This window comes from Pezoporus occidentalis, unplaced genomic scaffold (assembly GCF_034315485.1).
Source record: "Pezoporus occidentalis ecotype Australia unplaced genomic scaffold, CSIRO_AGI_Poc_V1 ctg9, whole genome shotgun sequence".
Taxonomy (NCBI): Eukaryota; Metazoa; Chordata; class Aves; order Psittaciformes; family Psittacidae; genus Pezoporus; species Pezoporus occidentalis.
This window is the reverse complement of record NW_026916262.1, coordinates 4,827,745-4,845,617: the sequence shown is the minus strand read 5'-3', so window position 1 is coordinate 4,845,617 and position 17,873 is coordinate 4,827,745. Positions and strand designations below refer to the sequence as shown.

General features: G+C 43.7%; 1 protein-coding gene across 14 annotated transcripts in view; it reads left to right on the top strand.

Moving 5' to 3' along the window:
• Positions 1 to 12,736, top strand: part of DYNC1I1 (dynein cytoplasmic 1 intermediate chain 1) — a 192,323-nt gene extending 179,587 nt beyond the window's left edge. For all 14 annotated transcript variants that reach the window (XM_062605072.1, XM_062605068.1, XM_062605082.1 and 11 more), the window contains one exon: positions 11,774 to 12,736. In XM_062605072.1, coding sequence (XP_062461056.1) covers positions 11,774 to 11,884 — 111 coding nt within the window. In that variant the 3' untranslated portion in view covers positions 11,885 to 12,736. The remainder of the gene's footprint in view (positions 1 to 11,773) is intronic.
• Positions 12,737 to 17,873: the final 5,137 nt, after the last annotated feature.

Here is a 17,873-nt window from a genome sequence, read left to right as displayed (position 1 = left end):
TCATTTGCACACTACTTTTAAAGCAAATGTATGTTTCCTTTTCCCTTTCGAAGGCCCGGATCCTCCCCCTGCAGAGAAGATCAGAGAGAACAAGCCACATGTGACAGGAGTTAATCATGTAGCTTAATGCACTATTAGAAGGCACTCAGATAACGAAGTGATGAGAGTGGCAGAAGAGAAGCTGTAAGAGATCGTTCCCTTTCTACACAGTAAATTGGGGGGGGGGGGGGGGGGGGGAGAAGGGAGAGCTGTCTGTGACAATCTTCCTGCCCTTTTTTTCCTGCTGAGCTGGGAAACATGGTAAAGGGCAAGAGAGAAAGGAGAAAGGTAGGCTCTAGGTAGGACATACTTGTCCATCCACTCTATGTTTAGCACTTCAGCACTACCAATGGCTTCACTACCAGCTTGTCAGTTACTGCTTCTCCTGAAAACCTTTCAAGAGGTTTAGTGGAAAAGGTAATCTGGGTCTAGGCTTTCCATGGAAGTTGCAGGTGAGGTAGCAGAAGCTGAGCGAGTGTTTTAGCTGGTCTTCCTCATTCTGATCATGCAACCTGGAACGCCAGTGAGAGACAAAACTGAATTCAATGCATGTAATAAAGTCCCAAAGTATGCCGATGTATGTATAAAGTCCCAGACTAACACTAGTTAAGTTTGTTGGGTGGTATTTTCTCTGATAGTTTTTATCCCCAAAAGATACACAAAAAGGTGTGTTACTGGAAAATGTTCATAGCTTTTACATAAAAGTACAGAAGGGAAAAAAGTACCAAATGTAAAATTCAGTTTAAGCTTAGTCCGTGTGCAGCAATTTGCAAATTTCATTGAAATTCATGTGTTATCATTGTGGTGTTAAACTGAAACAGCAGCTGCTTTGTATAATTAATTTTCTTCATGATGCTTCTGTGGTTTCAACCTGCCACATTCAGCAGCAGTTTTCATGTTGAGAACCCTTAACTATGTTTTCAGTCTTTTTTTATGGTTTGCAAAGTGGTCTGTATTTGAACACAAAAAAATATCTAATTTATTTAATTTGACTTGGAAAGTAACGGTTGAACCTAAAATATCAATATATTGATCAAATAACTCTGGGCCTTAATACTTCCTATTAGGCAGCTAAAATTCCATCTTCAGTTTAATTTAAATGTGAAATGTATCCTTCAGTGGGTAGAGCAAGGGAAAAGACCATGTCTGAAATTAAAAAAGACAACAGCCAAACTGCTGTTCCATGGATGAGCTTTCACAGGTAATGGAATGTGCGCAAAATCTCAGGAAAGGCAGCAACTGTCTTGCAAACCAAAATCTTTGAGCAGTTTGTACACGACTTTTGGTCAGTGTCCACTTGCCAGCTGGAAGCCGGAAAGCCGTGACAGAAGTCCTGTACAGTTCCTGTTCCGCCACGTTTCTGGGCATGAATCACGGCGTGGACATGACTGACTTGGTTTGGAAATGAAGCAGGCTGAGCTGAAGACACCATGATTTATTTCTTCCCTGAGGCAACAGTCCTTCACTCAGCTGGACTTTCAGGGAGGCACCTTTGCCAGTGCAGTTACCCCAGAGGCTGAATATCCGCTATTTCAAGTGGAAGTGGTGGGACAGTTCTTCCAATCCATGTAGTTGTCAGTAAAAAAAGAAAGAAAACATAGATATGGGAAGGAACATTAGGTTAAAGGCTCCTTACCTTCTCGTTTTGTTCCATTTGGTATATTTAGGCTTTCTAAGTGCAATGGTGAGAGCTGATAACATGATTTAGTAGAGAAGGAATTCTCCTGATCCCTTAGCTCCATGTGTTAAATGTCCTGAAACTCATGCAAAAAAATTACAGGAGTTTTCAATGACCTTGCGAAATGGCAATCAAAGCAGGACTGAGCAGGACTGAGATCCTTATGGCAGACAAGCAGCAGGCATAAGGCATCAATGTTTTTCTTAACCTGTAAACCGATGGCGTTGCAGAAGCGGTGGGAAGTTAGGAGCTGCAAGATGCTGCATAGGACACCACCTCTTTTGAAGCAAAATTGTGAGCTTTTCTGAAGCATGTCAGATGCTCTCTCAGCTCCCATAGTTTATTAATTATATTAAATCCCTTTTGTTTCCAAGGACTTAAACAGGCCAATAGTCTCTGCCATTGAAAGCATAACTCGAGGGGATGTGTAGGAGAGGATCCCCATAACATGACTCGTGAAAGTACTCCGGTGTGCTTAAAACACAGGGTATGAGATTATAGCTTAACATTTGTAATTTAAAAATAAGAGATGATCTAAGGAAGCAAAAGTAATCTAAATTTCAATTTTCAGTTATCATCTCTTTCAAGATGACTGGTGATTACTCATTATTTTATCCTCTGTAGTCAATATCAAGGGCAGCATTTGTACACATTAACTGAGGGAATGTTGATGTGTCTGATAGCTCGGACATCATTCTTTCTGGTTAATTGAGGAGAGCCTGATCCAACTCTGATATTATAGGTGGAACTGTAGCATTGTCTTCAATTAAAGATACTTTTGACTTCCTTGTTTTCTTTTCCATAGGCCCCATCAAGTTTTAATCCTCAGGCTGAAGTTTCCATAACTGGTGTTTGCTTCCAGCACAGGTTTTGTTGTTTCTTGCTTTTTTCTTTTTTCCTTTAAAGATTAAAGACAATATCATAACACAAAATGAGTAACGTGCTCAAATTGAGGGAGTTAGCCTCAACTCTGACATTTCCTATCTTTGAAGTGTTACAGTCTGCAATCTTAATGTTCTGTTAACATGCATTTGTGTGCCATGTATGTGTAATTTATGGACTACATTTTGGTCTGTTCTCTTGTTAGACTGGCATCAAGATGACTGCTGCAGACAAAGAGGACTAAGTTTAGAAAAGAATTAATGGGCATTCAAATTCCTGAGTTCCTGTGTAGGCCATTTATACAGTGTATCTTTGCACATTACTTATAAATTATTAAAATAACACCATTGTTTGCTTGGTATTCAAAACATAATTTACCATCAAATGTGTGACAATTCAGCAGCTACTGTTCTCCTTAGGAGAAAAGTCAAAGTTTGCTGAAAATGGATTCAGTTTCTGTTTGAGATTAAGAGGGGGTTTTTGTCATATAAGCTAATATTTTGTCTTCTTTTTACTATGGCAGCACTAGTTAAATCAGACCCTGCTGGTGAATTGCAAAGAAATAAATCACAACAGACATTAATCTAGATGAGGGCTAAGTAATTAACTTCATAGAAGGGTGGTGTATACTGTGTCTGTGACACTAGACTGACTGCTGTGTGTAGAATAAATGCAGTATTTAGGCTGCCTATGGTATTCCACCCCTTCAATTAAGTAAACAAATATATATAGAGCTACTCGGGAGTGTATCCTTTGTGGTCTAAACACTGTATCTTATTAAAATCATCTGCATGCAGTATGTGGGGTTTGAGTTCCTGCCAGTGGTTTCATCCATTGTTAACAGTGATGCTCGGCTCTCCCAAGAGTTAAATACAGTGGTACTACAGTTATGTGGAAAGGGTGCTCTTGGTTACTTTGGTGGCCATTTCTTTGCATATTACCTCCCACTTTGTTTCCATCCATGTGTGTGGCATAGGGTGTTGCCTGGAAAAGTACAGGCTTTTTCAGGAAAAAAAAAATTCCATATAGGTTGAGAAAAATATCAAAGGCAGTCTGTAATTGATTCTGGGGGGCAAGACCAGGGCCAGAATAGGTGCATGCCTGCCTGCTCTGTGTGTGCATATCAAGATACTTAATATTTACATTTACATGTCTGTTTTCACCTCAGCGATAGTGATAAAACATCTGTTGCACTCCAGAAGATAGGATCAGTGGCTTAAAGCAGAATTGTATTTCTTGGTTTTCACTTGTAAGTATTACAGTCCTCATTCTGCAAGTGCTCTTTTTTTACCCAGAAAATGAGACTGGTTGTCTGTTCTGCTTCTGAGAGAACATCAAGCTGAAGTAGTTATGTTTTATCATAATTAAAAATATTTATATCCACAATGTCATAAATGCGTTCGGATGTTAACCCTTTGCACAAAGTGTTTGCAGCAGATTTCAGTACAGCACTTAATTTTTGAGGGTGATATGGACAATATAGGTTGACAAAACTTCTGCTTAGAGAAAATAGCTGAAATGAAATTCGCCTGAAGCTACATTTATTTGATGATGCTGTTAAATTGAAAGAATATAAAAATGGTGATAAACCACATACACAAATAACTTGGTGTGAAGTCTGAAATTTTAGTCATTAGTTTGCCAGACTTGCTGTTTCCCACAAACTCAAATTAATCTGTATATTTCCTAAGCTCTAATTAGCTATCTCTTCAAAGAGTGTTTCTCTTGCCCTTCTCAAAAGCGACAGAGTATTTTAGAGATTAGGGAAACATCAATTTTCATACAGTTTTTCTTTTCCCTGCTGGATATAAGGTTTTTTTACAAATACAGCTGTGCTGAAGCGGAGACAAGTAAACAGGACTGTCTAAAATAAGATCAGCCTTTGCCTCTTAACAGCAGCAGACCCAAATGCAGCTAATAGAAGGTGTGCATTAATCAGAAAGTTTCTGATCATAGGAGCACAGTGAGTAGCTGTAGAAACCCATCAGCTTAGGTCAGAACAAGGTTTTCTGTATACAAAAGTAAGAACCATTCTGCTTCTTCGCAATGTGTTTGAATGGGCCACAGGTTTTTGAATGGGGAGCCACTGTCACCCTTAGAGCGTATCTTGGACCACCATGCAGGCTCGTCTGCAACCATCTAATTGAAAACAGTGTGTGGCAGCATGGTTGCATGGGCTGGCTGCAGACCACATACTCCAGCAGCTCATTCCAAGTCGTGGTGTAACGGTTCATTTTCAGATTCTCTTTTTACACCTGTGTCCATGGGACGTGTGTGTTAGAAGCGATTATAGACCCTTCTGGTTGGAAAAATCCACCCCTTCTCAACAGCCCCTCAGTCAGAGACGACACTGAGGAGGTACTTCCCATGGCTGGTTTTGCTTTGAAGCATCTGAAATCTAGGTGAAGGTGAGGAAAAAAAGTGATTATTTCCCTGGTGTTTGGGATTGCACAATACTTTCACCAGGCTACGGTGCTGCAGGTTATGAACTGGTGTTAGGTAGATTGGCCCGTGAGGTAGTCACTGAAAGGAAACACAATAGGTTGAACATGGATGAGTCCAGAGGAGGGCCATGAAAGTGATCAGGGGGCTGGAGCACCTCTCCTATGGAGACAGGCTGAGAGAGTTGGGCTTGTTCAGCCTGGAGAAAAGAAGGCTCCAGGGAGAACTTGTAACAGCCTTCCAGTATCTAAAGGGGACCTACAAGAAATGTGGAGAGGGGCTTTTTTTCAAGGATAGGACAAGGGGAATGGCTTTAAACTGAAACAGGGTAGATTTAGATTTGACATTAGGAAAAAGCTTTTCCCTGTGAGGGTGGTGAGGCACTGGACCAGGTTGCTCAGAGAAGTTGTGGCTGCACAACAATCCCTGGCAGTGTTCAAGGCTGGATGGGGCTTTGAGCAACCTGGTCTAGTGGAAGGTGTCCCTGCCCATGGCCGGGGGTTGGAACTGAATGAGCCTTAAGGTCATTTCCAGCGCAAACCATTCTGTGATTCTGTGACTGTGCTCACTTTGAGCCTATGGGACATTCATTCTTCCGAAGTGGAGGCTGCTCCTGAAATTGCATTCATCCCCTTCTCAAGAGAGTACCCAGCCCTCAGAGTAGAGCTGTGCTAGAGAAGAGCGTGGAGGGATAAAGGCAGGAAGAGTTTGTCCACTTCCATCCCAAAGATTTACAGGCTCCAGGGAAGGTGGACAGCCAGGAATAAAGTGGAATATCCTCAATGAATAATTCATTTGCTGGAAAGTGGTTTTCAGGGAAACTGAAGCTACACAGAGATTTGGACAAATTGAGCTGAAACACTCTCAGCCATAAAAAAGATGGATAGGAGGGGAATATACAAAAATCTTGAAATACGTTGTAATATCTCATTTCAAACTTCTGGATAGATTCTTTTAAAAGGCACATTCAAAGCTTTGGGATTTTTGTCTCAATTCTTTATTTTTCCTTTCTCTTTTTTCAGTAGACCTAACTTAAAAGAGCAAATGTTACCGGGAGGGATTAAATAATCTGAAAATCATAAATTTATCATGAAGATAAATTTATGTTGATTTGTGTCTTCAGGCATTGGTTTTTGTTGCTTTTTCTGTGTGCTTGGAGAGCCCAGCACAAGCAGACATAACTGCCAGCATCAAGAGTTGTCTGATCAGAGCACCTCCTTTTCATGAGTTCTATCTTGCAGTTTTAAGAGTAGCAGTGTTCAATGCAGTTGCTAATAGCACAGTTTGTGGGAAAACGTGGGAAATAGTGTGTATTTATAAGATCTCTGTGTATGGATTGGAAGCTCTCCACACAGAGGAAATCTCTGCCTTGACGAGAAGAAGATGGAGGAGGCTGCTCCTGGTGCTGCTGCCTGTGACTGGCCTGGTGAGCCTCGGGGGCAGTGGGCTCTTTTTCTCTCTTAACAGATGCACATAAACGTTCCCCTTGGTCAGTATGAGCACCAAGGGGGGCACATGTTTGTGCTTCAGGGCTGGAAAGCTAACAGGTAAGTGAAGTATTTGGCTAGAGTGATCACCCAGGGAGCACAAAGAAGCTTCAGAAGCTTCAGAAATCCAAGGGCTCTGTGGTGGAACCACAGGATATAATCTTGTCACTGCATAAATCACGCAGAATTGTGACACAGCAGCAGGACAAAGCCAAGAGGAAAATCAGGAAGATCCTAGCAGTCATTTCTTTTGGATCTAGTGGTTTTCTTTATCTACAGTGGAAAATAGGCACAAGTTGGAACAATCTTACTTTAAAACTTCACAAGCCCTGTTCCTTCAAAGTCTGCTGTAACCCCATGACTGAAAAATGAACCAGGGGACCTACTGTGGTTGACCTGTGCCACACAACTAGACAAATCCCTTCTTTTCAAATCCAAATGTTGTTTAGATCCTTTCCAGTCTTGAAAGTACAGCTCAATACATTATCACCCACAACAGAAGAGGGTGAGAATGTTACTATGGACAGGGGGCTTCTAGCTGGCCAGGAACCAGCTGCCTCTAGCAGATGGGAAGGAGAAGAACAAGGGGACAGAGAGATCTCAGCTCCTAATTTACAATCCTTTTGCTGTTGCATCCCATTATCTCAGTTTTTAGGCCCTTTGTGTTCTGTTCAGTCAAAAATTGCCTCCCCTTGGTATATGTATGTAGGGGGGACTGGGGAAGCACAGGCTGGGAAAGATTTGCATATGTGCAATGTCTTTTATCTATAATAAGATAAACTGATAACTGTAACACCTTGCAGGAATAGGCAGGAATCTATTTCGTGTTCCTATCTGAGGCTGCTCTGGGCTTGCTGACACTACCAGTCCACCTCTCCAGTGTTTATTAATTGTGGCTGATGTGTATCCCTTGTGTGCAGCACACATCCAGGTGCAGTCTGGGGGCTCAGCTGAACCCATTTTGCCTGGGGTTCTGAAGGCTGCTGGCTGGACAGTGCTGCCCAGGGAGGCTTCCTTTTTCCAGCCACTTTACTTGTGCTGCACTGTTCAGTCAGGAGGCGTGTGCTGGTGAGTTATCTTTTCTTATGCAAAATCTGTTTATCTAAAATCATAGTAATGAAGGTGGTGGGAAAAATAATTCTGAGAGTTTGCATCACATAAATAATTTTTTTAATAAGCAAGAAAAAGGGCTTGTGAGCTAGGTAAAATCTTACTGGTGTCTAGTATTTAGTATGTTACATGCCTTTGTTATTTGTGTACATTACTGATCGTGCAGGAGGCCCTTACAGATACTTACAGATACTGAGTGATTTTTGAGAAATATATTAAGAAAGTGACTTAGGGGAGAAGATCTAAAAGGATGATATCAAGAAAACTTTGATTATTATTGGGTTTCTTGAGGAAGAGGAGACCCCAGTTATCCTGACTTAAATGTCTTCCCCAGTTAAAAATGGATGACCATCCTAACATCTAGAGAAGATGTTTTCCTATGCTAAATTCTCACTCCTGTAAGCAGCTGAGCATGTGTAACTTTACAAGCAGAAGCAGGTTTCTGTGGACGCATAAACTTGTAGTCACACTTGCAGGTCAGCAGCTTGCAGACTGAATGCTTTTGATATTTTAAAAGCCAGACAGAAGACAAAAGTACCCCTCTTCCAACAGCTTAACAAAGTTTAGCTTAAATCACCACCTTGCTTTGATAATACTAGTTCTCCCCATTAGAATTGCTATCTGATGCAACCTAAACGTTCCATGGTATTTAAGTTAAAGCAGTGTGAGTAATTCAGTCAATTAATTAGGTGTGGGTAGCACTTACCTTCCATTGTCAAGGGATCAAAGGAGAACACAATAGCATTTATTGTCTTGTTCGGCTCCATACCTTAGTGTCAGTTTATTCAAATAACCTTCTGACCCAAATGTTACTGCAAGTTATTACATCAACTTATTATGCTTTGGTGAACGTTTCTAACCTGCATCAAGACCGTGACTGCTGGGGCTCAACAGGTGCTGCTGCTTTGTGGTATCTGGAAGTGGACAGAAAAATGGCAAAAACATTGAACAAATGAAGAACACCCAGATAACGCTAAACCTCTGCCCTTCCTCTGTGAAGTGTCTCCTGGCTTCTTCCATCCCTGCCCTACTATCTACAGAAAAAGCTTGTGTGGAGAAGCTGAAAGGGAGATTGCACAGGCAGACCCAGGCCTCCAGCACTTGGGGGTGTCGGTGTGCCCGGCTGAAGGGACTCTAATGGAAAATGACTGGAAGGGGAGCATTAATTCAGAGAAGATTTTGAATTGGAGTTGGTGGATACTTTTGTTTTTATTTGAGGTCTTTTGCTGTATAACTGTTGTGGTTCAGTACCAGGGCCTTCACAGGAAGAAGGGGAGGGGGAATAAAGCTCAGTTTTTCCTTTGACTTAATTATTGCCAAGGTTTCCCTCTACATCTCTGAGGAATTTCTATTAGAGAGGTTTATTCTACTAACAGTCTATTAGCAGGATTGGCCCCCTTATTGAAAGCATGATGCAGTCCATGAGATTAAATAAGGTAAAATAAGATGAAAAGCTAAGGAATTAAATCATGTGTGGGCACTGAATGTTTTCATGGCTGTGCTGAAGGTATTCACTTCAATTATTGTTTTGTGAACTCAGTCAATAAAAAACAGGCCTTGCTAGATCAGTCAGCTGACAATAATGCCCCTTAATGCATGCATTTGTGGGGAGACTATTCAAGTTTGAAATGCCATTTATTTTAATAGGCTGGACCGTGATTTTATTTGTCTGTGTCCATGCTGTGGAGTAAAGGAAATGAAATGATCTCAATGTCACAAATTTACTTCATTTTTTTCTTTAGAATGACATATTGTCTTCTTTAGCCATTTAATAGAACGTAATGCTGTTTAAGGCTTTAAAAGACAAGGAGAAATGAACCTTTAATAAATTCAATAAATCCTTTGCCTAGGATGTTGTTGCACTTTAATGATTTTAGAATCATTAAAATCACTTATTTCACTACTTGAAATAAGTGAATATCATTTTATGCTTTTATTCTAGAGTTTGATTAATGGTAGTGCTGTACATATAGCGACAAAAAAAAATCTTTTAGGGCACAAGCAAGAGTAACAGGGAGATTGCAATACAGCTGGTTTTGGTTGTGTCTGCGATAGAAGGATCTCTGTACTGCCCCTTAAGTTACTGTACAGTAGGTTGTGTAGGTGTGTGGCTATGCTGAAACCTGTGCTATGGGTATGTGTGTGTTGGTGCACTGACCTCCAATCTAGTGTTACATTTCCTTCTGCTGAAGGTTTTTGAGAGAACTGAGCTGTCTTTCAGATAAAGGCCATAACAAATCCACATCAGTGCATGTGAGCATGAGAGGCAGCTGTCCCGAATGTTTTACTCCTAAAAGTCTGGTCTCTGTTCCTGGGAAAAGTAAAGGATCAAAATGCAAAGAGTGGAAGACAAGGGGAAACACAGAGACAGCAGCGACACTATTGTGGGGGGCTGAGGTGGCTTTCACACAGGTTGCATTTCTCAGTCTGTAGCCTCAGTAAGTGCTGAACGGTATTATATTCAGTATTCCAACAAGCAAACCCCCAAACTTGTTATACTTCAGCCCTTCATAATATGACTGAATCACTGATAAATGTACTATACATGGGAAGCTTGAAGCCTGCTGTGTTTTTCCCCAAAATATTGGATGTAGAGGCAAAACCAGGTACAAAATAGTTGAAAAACTGTTCAGTGCCATTGAGATTTGGAGGAGATGTTTAGATCCAGTATTATGAATTCCTGTCCGTATGATAAACACTGGACTTGCAGCAGTGAACATGGAGCTTTCACACCTGGTTAACACTGAGCACATATGCAGGCTCTTTCCCCAGCTGGGCTTGCTAGTTGATGTAATGAATCCTTCTCTTGCTCTCCAGTTACGTGTCTCACTGTGGAGATGGAAGGAGAGGAGGATATGCACTGTATTCCAGTACAGTGTACCATACGGCCTTGTGTGCAGCTCTAACCTGCTAGTGCCAGAGGGACATAAGCAGCCAGCCATCTGCATTGCATTTTGGCAGTGTTTTAAAAGAAGTAAGTCAGTAAGGTTGGATATCAGGTACCACAAACTGAATTAGCTAAACTTGTGCTCACTGTTCAGTCTAAAGGCCTTCATTTGCTAATTTATTATCTGCCCTGTAGTTACCAAACAGTTGCCTTCTTCAGTACCAAACACTGCACAATATATTGGAACAGCTATTTTTTCGTATTGTATCCAGGACATGATGACAGGGCTTCAGTGAGACAGTAAAAATGGGCATCATTCATCTGGGTGCTTGTTGCTGTTTTCTGGAATCTGAGTTAATGAAAACGAAGTTTGAGAAAACTGCCTTTTTTTTGTTTGTTTGCTTGTTTTAATGATCTGAATCCCAGCTTGCTTTATCTTCCAGAAATTGCAGTATTGGATCCAGCTGGAAATGACTGCAGTATTATTTTGCCATAGCACTAAAGCGTTTTGTCTGGAAGTTTAGCTATTTATATTACACATCCCTCTTGAAGCCTAATGTTCAAGAGCTCTTCATTAGAAACATCAATGGTATTAAATGGAAATGGATCTTGCATGGTGATATAAAAAAATCAGACCAGTAATGCAGTACCCGGTTGGTATAACATTTCCGTTGTAATGCATTTCTTGTAATTGTGAATTCCTTCGCATAGAGGAGGGTAACTAAAATAATATAATATATTTATTTTACTATTAAGAGCTTTAACGTACTTCAGGAAAACAGTTTCAATACAGAGCTGTAAAAGCTGTTACCTTGTGCACGTTGACCTTGGTCCTGCAAACGATTACACTTGGGCACAGCCTCGCTGACTTCAAATGGCCAGCTCACATGTTCAAGGTTAAACAGACATGTATATGCTTGTAGAGATCAAGGCCTCACCTTAAATCTGAAATACTTTAACCAAGAGGTAGGTTTTGCAACAGCACGCCAGAGAGAAACTTTGCCTCAAAATGAAGATGATAGAGCTTTTTTCTGTGGCACTGATGCAGAAGCTCCTGGCTGGTGCTGAATTGGAAGCTGCCGGGTTTGTCCTGGAGCTGGGTTTGGGGGGCCCATGCTTCTGTCCTTCACCAAGCACAGCCACCATGACTGCAGTAGGAACCCTGCCCATGGAGGTGCCTCAGTTTGGGGCTGGAGAGATGCTGCCCAGCCTCCCCATGTAGCCTAACTCCCTGTGGTCTCTCCGCAGCTGGCTGTCCCACACAATGACGAGTGGACTCGCTTCGCCCGGACCCTGGTGGAGATCCGCGCCAACCGGGCAGACAGCGAGGAGGAAGGGGCAGTGGAGCTGTCTGCCTAGAGGAGGACAAGGAGCAGCGCCCACCGCCACCAGAACAGCAGCTTCCCCCCCACTGAGTACACCGGTGTTCAGTGTCAGAGTCAGTCCTGCTGTGGCTTTCGATGCCAGTGTCTGTGCCAGTATTGCTCAAAGCATTCCGTATTAATCACACTGCTTTACACAAGGCTGAAAATATCCAGAGCATTTTCATACTTTATATTTCTGTCTGAAAAGTAAGAAAGAAAAGACAAATCAACCCTTTATGGGTTTAGTTGTTGCCTTTTAACTACTTAGTAGCTGTATTTAATAGCTAGGAACCCCTGGTTAAACTTGTGCTCACATTGCCCTTCTGGCATAGTCCTATTAAATCCATATGAAGCCAGATATGATTATGTGCAGATGTGGTGTGCTTCACTGTATGGGACTGGGCCAAAGACTTTAGATGTGGTGTTTCACATGGTGACTTACATTATGAATGGATGTACTATACGAAAGTTGCTGCTCCTTATTTATTGCGGTGTGCTGCATGGAACATATTTATTTGAAAGCATTAAAATAAATGATCCTAAAGCATGTGCGTAATGAGAGAACTGCATTGTCTGTGTGCTGCTGTAGAGGTTACGTTAAAGTCCACATAACAATTACAGTACATCAGTTGTGCTTAAGATGTAAGATCTATAAAGGTTGGCTTGAGTGGATGGAATGAGTTTCCTTTTTTTTCCTTTCAAGATGCCTATTATTTCTAGGCACTTTAACTATATTTCAAATACAGTTGTCACTGATACTTGTCATGCAAGTTAACACTAACAGTCTGACAAAGGGTTGTGGTTCCCGAGTATGACACTAGTATTGCCAATAAAATGTATGGAGCCCGTCCTGTCGCAGTGTGGTTCATCTTTCCTTGCCAGCAGCACTCAGCGTGTTCATTACCAGTCACTGGGATAATGTGACTGCCCTGACTCACAGAATGCTCATGCAACTGCCATGGGAATAGAGACCTTTGCTACAGGGACTGCCCAGCAATGGCCTCATATGCATCAGATCCTGCTACAGATCTTACATGAGCAGACAGTGATCCACATCAGCTTCTAGGCTTGATTCATGTCTGGTTTTTCCCTCTATCCTTGGCTGTGCACATGCAGAGCAGCACCGTGTTGCCATATGCACTAAAAGAAAAGGAATGAGAAGGACAAGACCTCCTAAACTGTATGAAGAGACAGGCTGGGGCAGGGAACAAGGGAATATTCTCCTTTATGACAAACTCTTGTGGCTTGAGCAAAGAAACGTGTGCAGCCTGATCTCACCAAGTGCCCAGAGGGACACCTTGGTGGTGAGGCTGCTGGTTGTGTTCACATCTCACCATTGTACTGAGGCAGAGCACAGCTCCAACACATGGGTTAGGCAGTGGCTCACAGTCCCTTGGGCAGGCAGGTGAACCATTACAGCAAGAAATATGAAAGTCAGACAGTTGCAAAGATTTTGTATGTAAATCTGGAGGGAACCACATCTCATCTTTGGGCAGTCATGCTGAGGAATGTCTCATCTAATGCTCTTCAGAGCTATGGCCAAACCCCTGCACTGCTAAAAGCCAGAGTAGGCTAAGAAAATGAATCCTATGGAGAAGCTGGATTTCCCTTATCCTCTCAATGGTTAGGAATAACTCCCAGTGAGAGTGTACAGGCTAGTTTCTTCTTCATGGTGGGACCTGAAGATACGTCCCCGTGCCTGTGGACAGGGGTTGTGGTAAGCGGCATCTTCCATCAGATGAACTAGTTTACAGAGCATAGATACCTTTGTCATCGTCTGGTGGCTCTGAGAGCAGAGCCACACGTGAGGGAGCTTTGTGTTCCTCCTGCTTCCCCGGGTACTCTGGCAGCTGTCCCGAAGAACCAATGTAGCACTCACAGCACTGTCGTACCTTAAAAGTGAATGCTAAGGAACAACCAGGTGAGATACTTGTGAAGCAGTAGCTTAGATATCATCTCTGGGTTGTTTTTATCCAATTTCTGTCTGCTTTCCTTTCCAAAGGCACGTGTAAGTGTCGTCTGTGTATGTGGGGACACAAAGTGCAAAGGGGAAGGGGGTGGGAGATGCACATTGGCCATTAATGGAACACAAGATTAGGAACACACAGAGTGCAGATGCACACACAGCAGACTCATGATGTGGCTGATGAGGAGAGGTGGGACACTCGCTGCCCTTCTGCCCCTATGGTACACACACATCTGACAGTGTGGGGTACGCTGTGTGAGGGTTGTAAACGGAAGGGTGTTTGACCTACAGTGTCTCCCATACACCATAACCAGTGCAGTGGAAATGGTTGGCAAATGTGCTTCCACTTTTTTCATATTGCCATTCAGGTTTTGGAACCTAAGGGGGGGACTGCATGTTCTGCATGTTCGCCTTCCAATTCTCCCCATTTTATGGCATTAACAGCTTGTAAAATGGTTTTAAGAGCAGCCTCAGAAGACCTTCAGCATTTGCTGCTGTGTGCAAATGAATACGACCGAAATCCCTCTTTTTATTCTTCTCTCCTTTTTGAGAGGGGTTCAGCAGTACACAGAAGGAACAATGAACAGATCCAGATTTCCACAGAAAACAGTATGAAAGGACCATTACAAGCAGCTGAAGCAGAGGGAAGAGCACCCAGTAAGAACAAGAGGCACTTACTCCCCTTCTGTTGGTCGCGGCTGCTCTTCAGTGCAGTTTCTGACCAGCCCCTGTTGTGCCTTCCCAGGAATCTCCAACAATTTTTGTTTGTACGATTGATTTTCCTTCTGCTAAACAAATCGCTCCCCCTCACCGGCTTTCCAAAAGAACCGGCATGACAGATGTTCCTCAAAATCTGCCCGGTAGGGAAGTAAATACATAATTACCCTCTATTTCCAGCAAATCTTGTTTTTTTCAGCAAAGTCTTGATACTGGAAGCCCCGTCCAACCTGGCCTTGAACACTGCCAGGGGTGGGCAGCAACAGCTTCTCTGGGAAGCCTGTGCCAGGGCCTCACCACCCTCACAGTGAAGAATTTCTTCTTAATGTCTGATCTAAATCTACCCTCCTTCTGTTTAAAGCCATGACCTCCTGTTCTATCACTACATGCCCTTGTCAAAAGTCCCTCTTCAGAATTCTTGTAGTCCCCCTTTAGGCACTGGAAGGCTGCTCTTAAGGTCTCCCTACAGCCTTCTCTTCTCCAGGCTGAAGAACCCAACTCTCTCTGCCTGACTTCACAGGTGAGGTGCTCAAACTCTTGGAGCTTCTTTGTGGCCTCCTCTGGACTCGCTCCAACAGGTCCATGTCTCTCTTGTATTGAGGGCCCAAAGCTGAGCACAGTATTGCAGGTGGGGTCTCACCAGAGCAGAGGGTTAGGATCACCTCCTTCAACCTGCTGGTCACGCTCCTTTTGATGCAGCCCAGGATACGGTTGGCTTTCTGGGCTGCGAGTGCACACTGAAGCCGGCTCATGTTAAGTTTCTCATCCACCAAGTCCTTCTGCTCAGGGCTGCTCTCAATCCAGTCTCTGCACAGCATGTGTTTATGTTTGTGTAGGACCTTGCACTTGGCATGGTTAAACTTCATGAGGTTGGCATCAGCCCACCTCACAAGCATGTCAAGGTCCCTCTGGATGGCATTCCTTCCCTCCAGCGTATCAACTGAACCACACAGCTTGGTGTCATCAGCAAACTTGCTGAGGGCACACTTAATCCCACTGTCCATGTCAGCGACAAAGATGTTGAACAAGACCGGTCCCAACACCGATCCCTGAAATATTTGAACCACAAAGTATGAATTTCACAGTGGTGTTTGAACATCGAGGTTGGCTGATTCCTGCTCATCCCTCTGCCACGTGTGCGCTGGCGAGCCAAGCAGCTCAGCAGCAAGCAGCATGATGTGTGCGCACACCATGGGGTGTATGGCAGGTCATTCCTGAGCAGCCTGTCCCCTCCTGAGGAAGATGCAGAGCTGTCTGTCAGGTTTTGTATTTTTAGCAGGTTTAGAAAAACCTGCCCGTGTTATTTTTGAAGCCTGTGGTATGTTTGCTCATAAACGCATCCCTGCAAACTGTCAATAGTCAGTTTAAACCCAACCCAATCCCTGGGGACCAGGCAGAAAAGCATCCCTCAGCTTCTGCTGGGCTGAGAAACACAAGCAGGGGGTAACTGCTTCAGAGGCATCCCTACCCTGCTCTCATGGCCATAGGTAACATCACCAACAGTGGATCATTTCTTTTGCCTGGAAGCACTGTCACGGGGACTTATCCAGCCTGCAGGAAGCAAGCACAGTTACATTTTATCCCAGTCCTCCCACACTTTGCATAACTCGCCCAGAAACATGAAGAGGACAAACATCTAAACACTGAACATTGTCCCTGGGGCCTTTTGTTTGTTTGCAAGGCAATCTGACAACTTCTTGGCCTGTGAGCTTTTCAGAGCAGGAATGCATCCTTTTGTGTCTGGAGGAAGCCGACTGCGGGCACAGATCATCCCCAAGATCTCTGGGCAGTGCTGTAGTGTGCTTTGAAACATTTTAAACTGAGTTGCATGATAATGAAGCAGTCACTGGCTCTTCAACTGTTCTGCCCCTGCCTCTATCATCTGCTGGCCCTGAAAAGAAGGGCAGAAGGACAGAACCACCCCCCAGAAGGCAGTTAATGGCGAAGAGGAGAGCCACCATGGGTTTTGGTGGGGGGTGTCAGTCCGGCCTTGCTCATGTTTCCAGCCAGGGAGAAGATAAAGGCTGTGTGGCCTTCTGAAGTGGACCTGCCACAGGAGAGATTTCTCCTGCGCTGGTAGCATTGCTCCTTCACCCCTAGAACAAAGGATAAATCACAGGCATACTCCCAGGCCTGGGAAAGAGAGGTCACTGGTAGGCAGGGAATGAATTGCACTGGGCTCTGATTTCTTTTGTCAAACACAAGCAACAGTCTTTATCACACGAGCCAAGAAGTTGTGCAAGTCTGACAATAACCCAGCTCCAGCCCCTGTCCTGTTGGTGGCTGCGAGGCGCCAGCTGCGCTGCAGTCCGGCAGCATTGGAGAGTGCTCTGGCCAGGATGGCCGGTGTCCTGCTCTGACTGGGAGGGAGCAGCTGCTGTTGAACCTATGCTCACGGCCAGGAACCTCCTGTCTCAGGACAGGGAGGATGTGCGGCATCCCCGGATGTGCGGCACAGCACTCTCATGTCTTCCCTGAGCTGCTGACTTTCCACAGAAACCCCTGACAAGGCACATTAGGCAAAAGTGAGGGAAGAAGTGTAAAACCAGCTCTTAAATAGCCTGAAATCTCAGGTGTCATGCACAGGCATCTCCCAGTCAGAAAGTTTAACTTTTATGACAAGCCAAAACCAAAAATCTGACAGTTAATTCTGGAGTAATAAAAAAGGGTCAGCTTTTTCCCCCCATTTCTGAAATGAAGGAGCTGTCATCTGGGGAGATTCAGATATACTGGGCTGGGAGGTAGAAGCCAGCATCTGTCAGAGCCTGGCACAGCCTCTGCACACTGGCTTAGACAGACCCAAGATGCAGCTGCAGGCAGATGTCATCTTCTCCCCTCGCACTCATGTACTGCAGATGCTAGTCCTGCCACAATTCCATTTCACTTGTAACTTTAAAATGCAAATTGGCCCAAGAGAATCATTTTCATGATGAGCCAAACACAAATAGAGTAACGGAGTGATTTCCACTTCAGTATTTCTATAAGTCATAGTACAACAACTCGACACCGTGTACCTCACTCATTCTTCTGCAAAGACGCTGCGTCTATCCATTCCCTCAGTTTATAGTCACTGTTGAAGGCACCCACCACTCACCCCAAGAAGACAAGCAAGATCAAATTCTTCCTGGTCGTAAGAGGTATCCGAGGAGACACCCAGCAGTGTTTTCAACTGACCAGGTAGTCAGACTCTTCATAACACATCAACCTCCTCCCAGAAGTAAAGGTCACAGAGTCACAGAATTGTTAAGGTTGGAACAGACCTCTGGAGATCATCTATTCAACCCCCTGCCAAGCAGGGTCA